Source organism: Lepidochelys kempii, chromosome 2, assembly GCF_965140285.1.
Source record: "Lepidochelys kempii isolate rLepKem1 chromosome 2, rLepKem1.hap1, whole genome shotgun sequence".
Taxonomy (NCBI): domain Eukaryota; kingdom Metazoa; phylum Chordata; order Testudines; family Cheloniidae; genus Lepidochelys; species Lepidochelys kempii.
This window is the reverse complement of record NC_136381.1, coordinates 80233816-80249201: the sequence shown is the minus strand read 5'-3', so window position 1 is coordinate 80249201 and position 15386 is coordinate 80233816. Positions and strand designations below refer to the sequence as shown.

The window sequence follows — 15386 nt, the reverse complement described above, 5'->3', positions numbered from 1 at the left end:
TGTTTGATTCACCTCTGGTTTAGCCTAAAAGAGGCTTTAGGCTGCATGTTTACTTTTTATTTTCTTAAGGTAACTCTCTCTTACTTTTATGCCTACCATTTATAATCACTTAAAATCTATCTTTCTGTAGTTAATAAACTTATTTTAATGTTTTATCCTTACTAGGGAGCTTGTCTAAAGTGCTTGGGGAATCTGTTCAGGTTACAAAGGCTGGTGGCATGTCCATTTTCCTTTGATGAAGTGGCAAATTAATTAATAAGTTTACACTGTTCAAAAGGAGGTCTTGAGCAGTGCAAGACAGTATATTTCTGGGGTGCAAGGCTGGGGGCTTAAGAGACTAGCTGGTGTTTCCATGCATATAGATCATGAGTGGTTTGGAGAGCACTCAAATTGGCTTGACGTGCCTCTGCATGCTGGTGGCTGAGTGATAACGGCAGCTGGAGGGGTTTGCTGCTTGTCACTAGCAAAGCATTGTGAGAGACAGCCCAGGCTGGAGAGTTTAGGGGGCACAGCAGTCCTACAGTTGCAAGGAACTTGTCACAGGAAGGAAGTCTATCATACTACCAGTAGCAAAATTATGTGATGGGGCAAAGAGGCCAACACTACACAAGCTGAGTGGGGAGTGTAGAAATGATAGGTCTATTAATAGGCTACATCATGGCTAAGTAGGCGTAAAGCTTTCATTGTGAAATAGGCTGCATAAATGATATAAAACAGAAGGCAATTCTGAAATGGATCCTAAAAGAAACATGGAACTAGTGGAGCAGTATGAGGACAAAGCAATTTGGTTGTATTTTTCTGTAGGTTTGAAAAGAATCATATCAGCATTCTATATGTCTGGAGAGCCAGGTCTTGGCCAAGGAAAAACAGCTGCAATATTCAAAGTCAGAAGAAATTAAGGCATAGATAAGGATTTTAGATGAGGCAGTGGTATACACCAGAGGTTCTCAAACTGTGGTCCGTGGACCACCAGTAGTCTGCAAGCCTCCATTCAGGTGGTCTGCGGATAGTTCCCTCTAAGGTGCACGCCTGGGCGGCTGCACACAAGAAAATGAAGGGCCACCCACCTAATTAGTGAAGCCGTGCAGGCCTTGGTCCACTAATTAGGTGCCTGGACCCTGGAGAAGACACACATGTAAGGTGAGGTGGTGGCCTTGGGGGGAATGGGGGATAGGTGTGAGGGGGCAGTGGGGTAAGAAGAGGGGGAAATTTAGGACATGTAGGGCTGTGGCGACTTATAAATCCATGGTACACCCACACCTTGAATACTGCACGCAGTTCTGGTCACCCCATCTCGAAAAAGATATAATTAGAATTGGGAAAAGCACAGAAAAGGACAACAAACATGATGAAAGGTATGGAACAGCTTGAATATGAGGATATATTTAAAAGACTGGAATCGTTCAGCTTAGAAAAGAGACAACTAAGGGAGGAAATGAGTGAGGTCTATAAAATCATGAATGGCATGGAGAAAATGGAGGAGGAAGTGTTATTTACCCCCCTTCAAATAACACAAGGATGAGGGTCATCCAATGAAATTAATAGACAGAAGATTTAAAACAAATATAAGGAAGTACTTTTTCACCCAACACACGTGGAACTCAATGCCAGAGGATGTTCTGAAGGCCAAAAGTATATGTGGGAGGAGTGGTAGATACGCTGGAGGGGAGGGATAGGATACAGAAGGACCTAGACCAATTGGAAGATTGGGCCAAAAGGAATCTGATGAGGTTCAATAAGGATAAGTGCAGGGTCCTGCACTTAGGACGGAAGAACCCAATGCACAGCTACAGACTAGGGACCGAATGGCTAGGCAGCAGTTCTGCAGAAAAGGACCTAGGGGTGACAGTGGACGAGAAGCTGGATATGAGTCAGCAGTGTGCCCTTGTTGCCAAGAAGGCCAATGGCATTTTGGGATGTATAAGTAGGGGCATAGCGAGCAGATCGAGGGACGTGATCGTTCCCCTCTATTCGACATTGGTGAGGCCTCATCTGGAGTACTGTGTCCAGTTTTGGGCCCCACACTTCAAGAAGGATGTGGATAAATTGGAGAGAGTCCAGCGAAGGGCAACAAAAATTATTAGGGGACTGGAACACATGAGTTATGAGGAGAGGCTGAGGGAGCTGGGATTGTTTAGCCTGCAGAAGAGAAGAATGAGGGGGGATTTGATAGCTGCTTTCAACTACCTGAAAGGGGGTTCCAAAGAGGATGGCTCTAGACTGTTCTCAATGGTAGCAGATGACAGAACGAGGAGTAATGGTCTCAAGTTGCAGTGGGGGAGGTTTAGATTGGATATTAGGAAAAACTTTTTCACTAAGAGGGTGGTGAAACACTGGAATGCGTTACCTAGGGAGGTGGTAGAATCTCCTTCCTTAGAGGTTTTTAAGGTCAGGCTTGACAAAGCCCTGGCTGGGATGATTTAACTGGGAATTGGTCCTGCTTTGAGCAGGGGGTTGGACTAGATGACCTTCTGGGGTCCCTTCCAACCCTGATATTCTATGATTCTATGATTCTATGGGCTCCAAAAAGAATTAGGTAAGTTCATGGAGGATAAATCCATCTAAGGAGCGCACCTGGGCGGCTGCATACAAGAGAATGAACAGCCACTCACCCAATTAGTGAAGCCATGCAGGCGTGGCTCCACTAATTAGGTGCCTGGGCCCTGGAGAAGATGAACATGTAAGGTGAGGTGGTGGCCGTGGGGGGAACAGGGGATAGGTGGGAGGGGGCAGTGGGGTGAGAAGAGGGAGTGGGGGGAATTTGGGATGTGCAGGGCTGCGGCGGTCAGAGAAAAAGGTGACTCTCCCCAGTTCTAGGGCTGCGGCTGCTGGGGAAAGATGGCCTTCCTTCCCAGCCTCAGCTCTGTGGCGGGGGAAGATACCCCCCTCCTTCCCAGCTCCAGCTCGGGGGCTGCTGCAGCAGGGGAGAGGGGGAGAGACCCCGCCCTGCTCCTTCCCAGCACCAGCTTGGGGGCTGCCACAGTGGGGGAAGAGAGGACACATCCATTGCGTTAGAAAGATAAGACTAATGATATGAGTTGTGTCCTTTTATTTGTAGAACAAAAAAAGTTAACTATTAGTAAGGTTTTTTCTATATAGCGCTTTTATCCAAAGCGCTTTACTATAGTTAGCTAACGGTACAAATAACATTTGGAAAGATCATTAAGTGGTCCGCCGAGACCCTCAGCAATTTTCAAGTGGTCCGCGAAAAAGAAAGTTTGATAGCCACTGTTATACACAGCTTACAGAGGCAGTTATTGGAGGATTTGCAAACAACAAGTTGTATTAGAAAAAAATGAAGGTCAAGAATCATACACAAACAAAAAAGCCAAACGGGAAGAAAACTCATCCTTGAGGTGAGCTTGTTGCCTGGTTGGTTGGGGGTTTTTGTGTGCTTGCTTGATTGCCATGTGCCTGCTTGATTGAAGTTTTATAGTGTGTTCTGTTTGGGGGAGCTCTGTGCTGAGCCAAGCGGCCTGCTAGCCTAGGCAAGGCTGAAAGCTTCCTAACAAAGCTCTAGCCTGCTCTCCTTTGATCCCTAATCCCTTAAGGATCCCTTGACAAGGGGGCCAGGGATAACTGAGGGAGAACAGGAGTTTAAAAAGCCAGCTCCTATATGACCAGAGGAGCTAGCAAACAGGGGAGTTTAGAGAGGGAGCATGAGAGCCAGATACACTTAATGACCATTCTCTAAACTTAAGCCAATAAACGTCCCCCTCAAAAAAACAAAAACCAACCAAACAAAAACCTCTGCAAGAGTAAAAATAATGCAGACAGATGTCCAGCAGCAAAGTAGAGGCTATTCTGTTTACTGCACTGAATGCAGCATGTATAATTACCTGCCTTGTGGGCAGGGGGTATATGTGTGCACGCAGTGCAAGTAACTCATGGTCCTCAGACACGAAATACAAGACCTTGAGATCACAGTGGCTGAATTGGAGGAGCTACGGGAGACAGAAAGGTATATAGCCAAAACTTTCTGGGACAAGGTAGTGTGATCCCACCCCCACTCTGACAGCCTCTGTGCTGTTGAGAAGGATGAAATTCTCAACAAAGGAGAGCATCAAGCTGGAGCAGAGGGAAACAAACCTATAGTTGGGACCCTCCTTCCAGATGGAGTCATGATATCCTATTGCACAGAGGCTACCTCTCCAGAGGAGGGAATCCGTTTTTTGGAAGAGACAGGTAATAGTAATGGGGGATTTAATTATTAGAAATATTGATAGCTGGGTTTGTGATCACTGGGAGAACCACACGGTAAATTACCTGACAAGTGCGAAGGCTGAAGACCTCTTGAGACCTCTATACAGATTTGTGTGCAGTGCTGGGAAAGACCAGGTGGTTGTGATACATATAGGTACCAAAGACATAGGGGAAAGTAGGAAAGAGGTCCTGGAGACCAAATTTAGACTGCTAGGAAAGACATTAAAGTCCAGGATTTCCATGGTAGCATTCTTTGAAATGCACCAGTTCCACGCACAGGGCCAGTTAGACAGGCAGAACTGCAGGGTCTCAATGTATGGATGAGACATGGTGTTGTGGGGAGGGACATAGGAACTGGGGCATCTTTTTGGAACAAAGAATGATATTAAGGAAGGATGGGCTCCACTTAAAACAAAACCATAGTGCTAGCTGGTAAAATGAAAAGGTCATGGAGGAGTTTTAAACTAAAGGCTAGGAGAAAGCCGACAGCCACAGAGGACAACACAGTTCAGACAGACACATCCCATGGGGGAGGATTTATTAAAGTGGATACACTCTGTATCCTAGTAAAGAGGGGAGGATAGAAGGTGATAAAGTACATGTAGGAACTGAAGAAAAACAGTCAAACAAAGGAGAGTCCCATTCAATTACATCATAGGAAAGAAGAGAACTAAATACTGACAAATTTTATAAGTGCTTGTATACAAATGCTAGAAGTCTAATTACTAAGATGGGTGAACTTGAGAGTCTAATATTAAATGAGGATACTGATATAACAGGCATCACAGCAACATGGTGGAACAATGATAATCAACACAAGGGTACAAAACATATAGGAATGACAGAATAGGTCATGCTAGTGAAGGAGTGGCACAATATGTGAAAGAAAGCACAAATCAATATTGGAAAAATATCTTAAATGAACCAAACAGTACCACAGAATCTCTTTGGATTGAAATTCCATGCTTGAAAATGAGAGTATAGAGTAGGAATATACTACTGATCACCTGACCAGGATGGTGTCACTGCTTGTGAAATACTTAGGGAGAGTGGAGAGGCTATAAAAATAAAAAACCCAATAATCATGGGGGATTTAACTATCCCCATATTAACTGGGTACATGTCACCTGAGGACTGGATGCAAAGATAAAATTTCTAGACACCATTAATGACTGCTTCTTGGAGAAGCTAGCCCGGGAACCCACAAAGGGAGAGGCAAGTCTTGATTTAGTCCTAAACAGGGTGGATACCAAATCAATGATTTTTTTTTAAAAATTGCAAAAGAATCAGATTTTTTTTTAATTTAAATTGGATTTTTTTGATAAAATGCTTTTTGAGGAAAAAACCTATCTAAAAGGTAGTGTGACAAAGTTCCTCCTCTACCTTGGTGGGTCTTGCGCTTATTGGCAGATTTGCTCACCTTGGAGCTTCACAGCAGCCCTCAGCTTAGCAGTTTTTCTGAACCCACAGTCCAGGTTGACTCCTCCTATGTCTGACCAGGAGTTGGGAGGATTTGGGGGTAACCCGGGCCCGCCCTCTATTCCGGGTTCCAGCCCAGGGCCCTGTGGAATGCAGCTGTCTAGAGTGCCTCCTGGAACAGCTGTGTCACAGCTACAACTCCCTGGGCTACTTCTCCATGGCCTCCTCCCAACATAGGACCTTCCTCTTGGTGTCTGATAATGCTTGTACACCTCAGTCCTCCAACAGTCCATGTTCTCACTCTCAGCTCCTAGTGCCTCTTGCTCCCAGCTCCTCACACACACACCACAAACTGAAGTGAGCTCCTTTTTAAAACCCAGGTGCCCTGATTAGCCTGCCTTAATTGATTCTAGCAGCTTCTTGATTGGCTGCAGGTGTTCTAATCAGCCTGTCTTAATTGTCTCCAGAACGTTCCTGATTGTTCTGGAACCTTCCCTGTTACCTTACCCAGGGAAAAGGGACCTACTTAACCTGGGGCTAATATATCTGCCTTCTATTACTCTCCTGTAGCCATCTGGCCCGATCCAGTCACAGTAGTTTTCATTAAGATACATTATAGCTCAAAGATATCTCATCATGGAATAGGAATTATACATTCTAATTCTATAATATGAGACAATATAGTCATGTAATGTTTAAAAAAAGTTTTGTAAATGAGTTCCAATAGTTCATGGATTAGAGACCCAATCTTATGGGGTTCCAGGGGCTTCTGTATAGATTATTTAGGTTAATCTTTCTATCTACCCAATGGGACTCAGTGCTCAGTCTAGAAGATATCATCAGAGATGTTCAATTTTGCAGTTCTCAAACTGTGGATTTGTGTCTCCAAAGATAACATGCTTGTTAACAGCAAAAATGTTTTTAAATATATAAATAATATACAGAGGAGAGAAATAACAGACCTCAATCCTATTGTTCCTCTGCAAATTTGTGTACACAGAATCAAACCCTTACCTCTCTCTAAAAGTACAAAAAGTTTCAAAAAGTTCAATGACTAGCAGATTGTTGGGGGCGGAACAGATCTGGACAAGGAGAAGAAGTCTGGAGATAAATGTGAGAAGGGAGGGACAGGCAGTAGAAACAGAAGTGAAACTGCTTGAGCAGCATATTCCAGAAGTCTTGAGGTCTTTCTGAGTGTAACCTTCATTGATTTGAGATCTACCGAACCATTCTCTCACTGGAAGGGAAAACCTATAATAGCAGCAGGCCGTGAAAGAGACCCAGTTTGGGAATATTTTAATGAAGTTCCTCTACCTGTGGGTAAAACAGGCATGTGTGCAAAATGCAAACAGTGCAACAAAGAAATGCAAGGCCTGGTCACCCGAATGAAACAACAACAAGAGAAGCTGCATTCAACGTGATGAAAGGAACATGTCTGAACATGCAGGATCTTCAGGTTGGTAAACTTCTTTATTTCATACTTCTTTCTTAAGGAGTGCCTGTCTTCCTTCTGGACTATTCTTGAATTTTCATATTTGAGCAAAAAATATAGTTGTTACTCTATGGTACTATGATTTAAGATGCAGTTGTGATAAAAAATAAATAGCTGAAATAGGTAGATCTTTTTACAATTTCACCTTTAAAGTAGTACTGAGTGTCAGTGAATGCAAGGAGAATGCTAAATGAGAGTATGGTAATAATAATTAAATAACTGCATTGACTTATTTTGTTTAGGAGAATCCATCCTCAACATACGGGATTCTGAAGACTATCCACCTTCAAGATCACCATCATTTTCTATAGTTTCAAAGTTATCTGCCAATGATAGTGTTTCAGTCACATCATATATGTCACATAGATATACTGTGGCTATCACCTGTGGCAAAAAGAAGAAAAAAAACCGCCATCATCCAGAAACAACCATAGATATGTTTGTGATAAGAATCTGCAGATTACAAAAAGAGGTAATTGATGAAAAAATTGCCGTTTGTTTATGAAACAAACTCTCCTTTTCCATATGATTGAGAACCCACACTTCATTAACATGGTTCAGTCATTAAGACCCAGATACAATCCACCCAACAGAGCAGATGTCGCAGGCAAACTGCTGGATAAAGTGTATGAAAGAGAAATTGAGCAGTGTGCAAAAGGTCTAGAGGGTGAAATTGTTAACCTGAATCTTGATGTGTGGAGCAATGTCCACAATGATCCTGGTGTATGTGCTTGTGTGACAACAGAAGAGAGGAATGTCTTCACAATTGATACATCAGGAATGCACACACAGCAGAATACTTACAAGTAGTAGTAGTAAAAGCTATAACAAACTGTGAAAAAAAATTCAAATGTATAGTACACAGCTTGGTCACAGACTATGCTGCAAACGTATCCAAGATGAGAAGAAATTTAGAAGAGAGTCCCACGCTAATAACATACGGTTGCAGTACTCATTTGATGCACTTCCTAGGCAAAGACTTCAGTGTTCCAGAAACAAAGGCTAATACTGTTGAAATTGCAAAATACTTCCATAACCACCACTTTGCAGCAGCTGCTCTGAAAAAAGTGGGAGGAACCAAGTAAACTCTCCCACAAGACATGCGATGGAACTCAGTAGTGGACTGTTTTGAGCACTACATCAAGAACTGGCCTAATCTGATGAGAGTTTGTGAACAAAATTGTGAAAAAACAGATGGCACTGTCACAGTCAAAGTTCTTAACATTGGGCTTAACAGAAATGTTGAACACATGCTGAGTACCCTAAAGCCTATTTCTGTAGCCTTGAACAAAATGCAGGGAAATAGCTGTTTTATTGCTGACGCTGTTGAAATTTGGAAGGAACTCAGTGAGATCTTAAAAAGAGAAATATGCAATGAGAGAGTTAAATTACAAGCATTTAAAAAATGAATGGGACAAGCACCGTCTCCAGATCATTTTCTTGCATATATTCTCAATACTCAGTACCAGGGTCAAACCTTAACTGCTGAAGAAAAGGAGTTGGCTATGACAAGGACATCCAGCCATCATCCCTCCATAATGCCAACCATAATAAACTTCAGAGCTAAGGGTGAACCATTCAAGAAATATATGTTTGCTGATGATGTTTCAAAGAAAGTCACACCAGTGAACTGGTGCAAGTCACTTAAGCACTTGGATTCAGAGACTGCTGAAGTGATAATCTCACTTTATATCAGCAGGAGCTTCTTCTGTCGGTATAGAAAGAATATTTTCTTCCTTTGAACTAATTCATTCCAAATTGAGAAACTGTTTGGGACCTGAAAAAGCAGGAAAACTTGTTTTTCTTTTCCAAATTATGAACAAACAGGAATATGAAGGTGAAGACGACTGAATTAGCTGCAGAAGCCAATATTTTAAGTTTCTCATGTTGACCTGGCTGACACAGTCGATTTAATTTTTTTTTTTAATATTTCATTTAACTATTTTAGTTAAAAACAATTTTAACAAAAACAAACCTGATATTAAAAAACTTGAATGTTTAACTAAATTCAAAAATTCATATGCTTGTTTTGTTAAAATATGTTTGCTGTTGAAGAAAAAAATCCAAAATACATAACGTTGTTTTACTTAAATAAAACAATTTAAATGTCTGTCTGGTGATGTTCTCCTCCTGATACAGCATGGCAAGAAAATCCTCCAAATATTAATGATTAACCTGTTCAATTGGAGATAGTTCACTGCCCAATGACTTCATAAATATCTGCTTCAATTACCTTTGGTAAATGAAATAACCAAACAATCATTCATTTTCTGATATAGCTATAAAACTAATCTGAAAACTTTTCAAAATAAATCACTTTAAAAATGTATAGTGTGTACCTTCTAAAAATGAAACCTACATCCATCTCTGAGTTGTGAAGAATATGTATTAACCTTATAACAACCAACAAGAATGCACTTTTATGTAGAAATCCATGATTAAATCGAGTCTTCCTGACTAGTGATTTAAATCATGATTTAAATCAATTTAAATCAAATCCACCCTGGTCCTAAGTGGCACACAGGATCTGGTCCAAGAGGTGAATATAGCTCAACCGCTTAGTAATAGTGAACATAATGTAACTAAATTTAACATCCTTGGGGCGCTGGATACCAAAGAAACCCACCACAGTAGCATTTAATTTCAAAAATGTAATCTATATAAAAATGGGGAGGCTAGTTAAACGGAAATTAAAAGGAACAGTCACAAGAATGAAATGCTTGCAAGCTGCATGGAAACTACTTAAAACACCTAAACAAAGGTTCAAACAATATGTATACCCCAAATAAAAAAACCCAGTAAGAGGGCCAAAAAAAATGCCACCTTGGCTAAACAGTAGAATAAAAAGAGGTGATTAGTGACAAAAGGGCATCTTTATAAACAGGAAGGCCCATTTGCAAGACTGGTCAATATGATCATTATCACCTGTTGCTTATCAATACAGTCTGCCAAATTTTCTCAGACCGTAACATGGTCATCCATGCTTTTGTGAGATACAGGCTCAACTCGTGTAACTTCTTCAAACTGGTCTTCCATGAGACTGGATCCAGAGAAAGTTGGTTATGACCGCCTTCTGTGATCACAGGACAACAGTGCCAGTTTGTCAAATAATACAATTAAGGGCCTCTATAGTAAATAAAGCCTTTTGTTATCTAGGTCACAAGTTTCTGAGCAATCATCTTTTGCCTGATTTCCTTGGTCAGCAGTTATGATAATCAGGGAATTGGTCTACAGGAAGCCCTTTGGTTTGTTCAGCACTGACCATCGTTGGGCAGGTCTTTTTCTAACACAGGACCCTGGCTGTGGAAGACCTTTCCAATAGTAGGCCTTCCTGAATCCATAAGTTGGTGTTTTAAGGGCATTAATTCTATTTACTTCAGGTAGGTCTATTCTTGATCATTTTCCCCACAGCTCCCTTGGTTTTGCATGTTATTAAATGTGTACTGTATTTGGACTAATTATGTCTTCTTATATTTTTAAAATTTTGGTTTTGGCTTCTATTACAAAGTGTTTATTGGGATCTGTGACAGTTCAAACCAGGGTACTGCGATAGGCTCTGCTGGACTGATTGAGGAGCGAGACCTGAGATAGGGCTGCAGATCGAGGGACCTTACAGAGGGCACTGAGATAGGCCCCTGTTGGACTTCTATCCCAGAAGGGGTTTGGGTGTTTTGTTCTTTGTGTTTTGTTGTTACTGTGTTTTGGGTTTTGTTGTTTTTTTTTTTTATAATCTCACATAAAGACAATGTGACTTGGCCAGAGGTCTGAGTCACTGAAGACCCACCACAAACAGTGCAGGCATTAGTACCGAGACAGGGGAGCTCATGAAAGGTGAGTGTGACCTCATTACAGGTACTTATTCTGAGATATCTAAATATATAAACACATACACAAAATAAAATAACTGACTGCAAGCATATATTTCAATTACTAAAGGTCTGAATATAGGGAACCTTCCAGAGTCTTTCAAAAAAATGAAATTTGCTACATTTCAAAGTTGTACATTTAATATGATTTTTTCCCCTTCTTTCTCCAAGGTGTAGGAAAAGATATACAATGGATTCAGTGTCAACCCCAATATCAGAAAATGACCCATCGTAAACTGTCTCTGTTTACCTTCACATTCTCAATCTTAAACAGAGAGGAGAAGGAGCAGATAGATGTATATTTTAAAAAAAGAATACGTTGTGGTAGAGGGTAAATTAAACTTGGTTAGTAACCATATTTAAATATTCTCTCCATTTGGAGAATACCCAAACAAAATTTATTTACCTTTCACATATTTTCATAAGAACTCTTTTTGTAGTCTACCTAACTGACAAAAGATGTACCTTTTTAAGCACATTAACTTTCTCCCCCTTCGTTCTGCAGTGAAGTGTCAATGCTCACATTGTGACAATGATCTTTTCCAAGGAAACAGATTACTATCATAAACACAATATTATGACTTTACTAGAGGCTCAAGAGACAGAATTGTGAAGGACAATGCCATTTTCAATGTGAGCAGATGGAAGCTAGGAGAGGCAGGAAACTCCCCACTGAGAATCCCTTGGTTCCATGTAGGAAGTGAACATCATCATTTTTGACGAAGCAAAAGAGATCTCTTCCGCCAAATGCAGCCTGTGCTACAAATAGATGATTTAACTAAATTCTGCTCCACCCATATGACACGCCACTAAAGGACTGCTTCTCCCTCTCTAGAGGCTAGCCAGCCACTTTTCTCAAAAAGAAATCTAATCACTATCCGATCATTTGAAACCTAGAGTTGAGGGGAAGCTAGGGACTTGTTAGTCTGATAGGAGCTGGAGCAATCACAAGATTTTTACCCTCATGTTTTAAATTCTATTCAATTTATTTATATATCTGTAGAGTTTATCCATGTGCTTGTTTGAGAGGGGTGAGTCTACAGGGAACCTTTGACAGCAGCTTCCTTTCTCTGGAAGGATCATCATCTTAGAGCTTTGGTCTGAAGAGCTCACTTGTACCCACTGTGGGGAGAACTGAACAAAAGAAATCCTGGGAATGTAGTTTTTAAGTTAAAAGCTAAACTATGAGAAACAGGCACTAAGACTTTATGAGACTAAATTCTGGGACGCTGATTCCCTATTAAGAAGTAAGCTTTTCCACAACTCTCTCCATTCTGATCTTACTGCTAACAGGAGCACTTATCTCTGTAGCCAGGACCAGGGCAGTCTGGAATTTTACCATCTTATTTCATTGCTTTGTTTTTCTACTTCTTGAGTACAGACTTTTTGTTTGTTTGGGGTTTTTTTTGCAATTAAATGACTTTAAATTCACATCTGAAACAATAATCTTCAAGGAATTTCTTCACAAATTCCTTAATATTCAGTGTCTTCAATAATAAATGGAATATAGAAAATTAGTGGAAATTAGATTATTTTCTATAAAGTGCTCTATTTGTAAAGCTTACCCCAGTTTGAAGCATTCTCTCTAAGTTATATTTACTTTATTACTCTCTCGTTATTTAGCTGTGATGATTTTAGAGTCTCTCCTTTATGGAAGGATTTGTATTTCTTCAGCCACAGGCCAATAGCTTTCCCCAATAAGCCTTCTAAAGCCAACTGTAGGGCACGGTTTCAGACAGACTAAATTTAGCCAGTTCTGTTCATCAGAGGAATGCTGTATGTCAGCTACATCAAAGCCCAAGGGCAGCCTGATAAACACTGAATACAGGTCACGTAGCTCTGTAGCTAACAAACTCTAAGAGAGCTTGTACTCGGGGGCATTCAAAGCAGTTTTGTCATCAACAATCTAGTATCCCTTGAGCCCCCATGTCGTTTCAGTTGCTAAGCAACACTGGTGTTAATGTCTTAGAGGAGAAAAACTTACCAGGCATCTGGCCGTTCATCTGGCTCTGCATGTGTGGTGCAGGAGGGCCCCCACCTACCATACCATCTGAAGACATGTTGTGAGAACGTGGAGGTGGGGGAGGGCCACTCTGACTCATCCCTCCTGGACCCATAGGCATATTCTGTGTGGGTGGCTGAAAGGAGACAGTTTAGTCAAACAAGAGAAGCATTTAGTCTGACAAAAATATTATATGTACATATGGTACAACAGTTGCCTATATTGTTAAGTGGGGTATGAAGGAAAGCATTGTGAAAAGCATTTCTTGTCTCTTCTGATACATTTAACTCCTCTTAATATTAATTTTAGTAAAACATTTAATATTTTACATAATGTATTACATTAATTTTGCATAATGTATTAGACACACAGCATCTTTCAGCATGGCTATTAAATAAAATACAAATCAATGCTTCATTAAAAAAATTATATCAGAACAGTTTAAGATTGCTTAAAAAAAAAATTAACCCCCTACCCATCCACCCCAAAAAAGAGCATTTTAAAGAACCACCCCTTTATATCTGCTCTTTCAAAGCAACATTTGTGTGGTATAAAAATAAACATTCTATGATCTTCTCTCACCAACAGTTCCTGGTGCATCCACTGCTGCTAACAGTCTTTGCACCAGTAAAAAAGTAGTTACAAAAAGAAAGAACCCCTAAATGCTGAAAGCATGCCAAAAATCTGCACTATTACAGAGGAGAACTGTGACTGTTAGAAGGTCTGAGATCCCTTCTTTTCTATCCCCCTGAAGGTTCATAATTTTGTGCTGAACACCCCCTACAGGCTGGAAGCACATTAGTGCTGCTCTCCAAAGGTCCAGAGACAGCTGCCTAGAAAGGATGTTTATGGCAAATTTCCTAATGAAATTGTGAGGAAAATAGCTGAATAACCTTGAGAGTTCAAAGAGGGAAAGCAAGAAAAACAATATACATGAGCAGGAATTTACCACTGGATTTCTACTCAGAAGGATGTATGGGGGTACAGAAACTGCTGCTAGCTAGCTTCACTGTCCCATGCAACCCTCAGGAGACAATACTAGCCCCTTTGCACACCTCAGCCAAATGCTTTCTGTGGGATAAAAATGCTCTCTACTATGAGAGAGCTAAGATTCTCTCATCTGGGGCTCCTCAGACAACCACCACGATACCCCATGCAGGTGACCATGCTCCGGAGCATCCTCTCCTGTGACACAGATATGTGGTTATTTTGCCAGATTCCCTTTTACAGAAAAAGATAAGATGACCAATGGGTGACCTCCTGTGGGTTAATTCCCCTGCAGCCCTGTCCTTCCCTTCACTATGTCTATTCATTGGGGGTTCAGAAGAAGATAAAGCTGGAAGTGACCACTGTCTTAAAAAAATGGATGTAAGTAGCCACCCCTCATTTTTCAGAGGAGAGGGCATTTAGTTTCTTGACAATTTCTTTAGGAAGTCTGCTAAAATTCTTCTTTCTGGTCAGCTGTCTCTACCCCCTTGGTGGCCAGCACCAATGTACTTCCAGTAAGCAAGAGGAAGAAAAAAGCAGTGAAGGAGATGGCTTCCCTACTAAAACCCTTCTCCATCCTCTATCATGACAAAGAACTTATCTCTCACTGCAGCAAAAACAGCAGGAAATGGAGGGGGTAAAGAGTGGAAGGCAGCTACCATTCTACAGCAGAACCTCAGGGTTACAAATACTAGAGTTACAAACTGACCAGTCAACCACACACCTCATTTGGAACTGGAAGAACACAATCAGGCAGCAGCAGCAACCAAAAAAAGCAAGTACAGCACAGTTAAATGTATACTATTAAAATCAAAAGGGAAAGCAGCATTTTTCTTCTGCATAGTAAAGTTTCCAAGCTGTATTAAGTCAATGTTCAGTTGTAAACTTTTGAAAGAACAACCATAATGTTTTGTTCTGAGTTACGAACATTTTAGAGTTATGAACAATCTCCATTCCCGAGCTGTTTGTAACGCTGAGGTTCTACTGTACTTGATCTTCCTCCTCTGTTAAAGAAGAGGGAGGAGGTCCAACTCTTGCTTCCTTCTACTTCAAGAGGCTGATCCTTCCTCACTAGGGTTGTGGGACTCTTTTTGAATTGAGCAAACTAGCTCAAAAATATCTGTAAATAGACACAAGCTAAGAAAACTCAAGATTTTATTTCTCATTTTATTTTAGGTGGATTGCTTTTTTGGAATATGTGGAGTACCAATATAGGGTCAATGGCATATCATAATACAGGCAGAATTCTCTCAGGGCAGAGGCCAAAGAACCACACAAGTTGGGAAGAACTAACAATCTGTGTCATTTTTTTTCTTGTTAACACTTTCCCAGATAAAGATTAACTTTGCTAATGATTTACAGTTGGATTTAGAAAGATTGAGAAAAGGTTAATGTTTACACAGCACTTTCACGATGA

The 15386-nt window shown here is 40.8% G+C and overlaps 1 protein-coding gene across 6 annotated transcripts in view; it reads right to left on the bottom strand.

Moving 5' to 3' along the window:
• The window catches only part of SS18 (SS18 subunit of BAF chromatin remodeling complex), a 63503-nt gene that overhangs the window by 27174 nt on the left and 20943 nt on the right, over nucleotides 1-15386 (bottom strand). For all 6 annotated transcript variants that reach the window (XM_073331344.2, XM_073331345.2, XM_073331346.2 and 3 more), the window contains one exon: nucleotides 12965-13118. In XM_073331344.2, the coding sequence (XP_073187445.1) occupies nucleotides 12965-13118 (154 nt within the window). The remainder of the gene's footprint in view (nucleotides 1-12964; nucleotides 13119-15386) is intronic.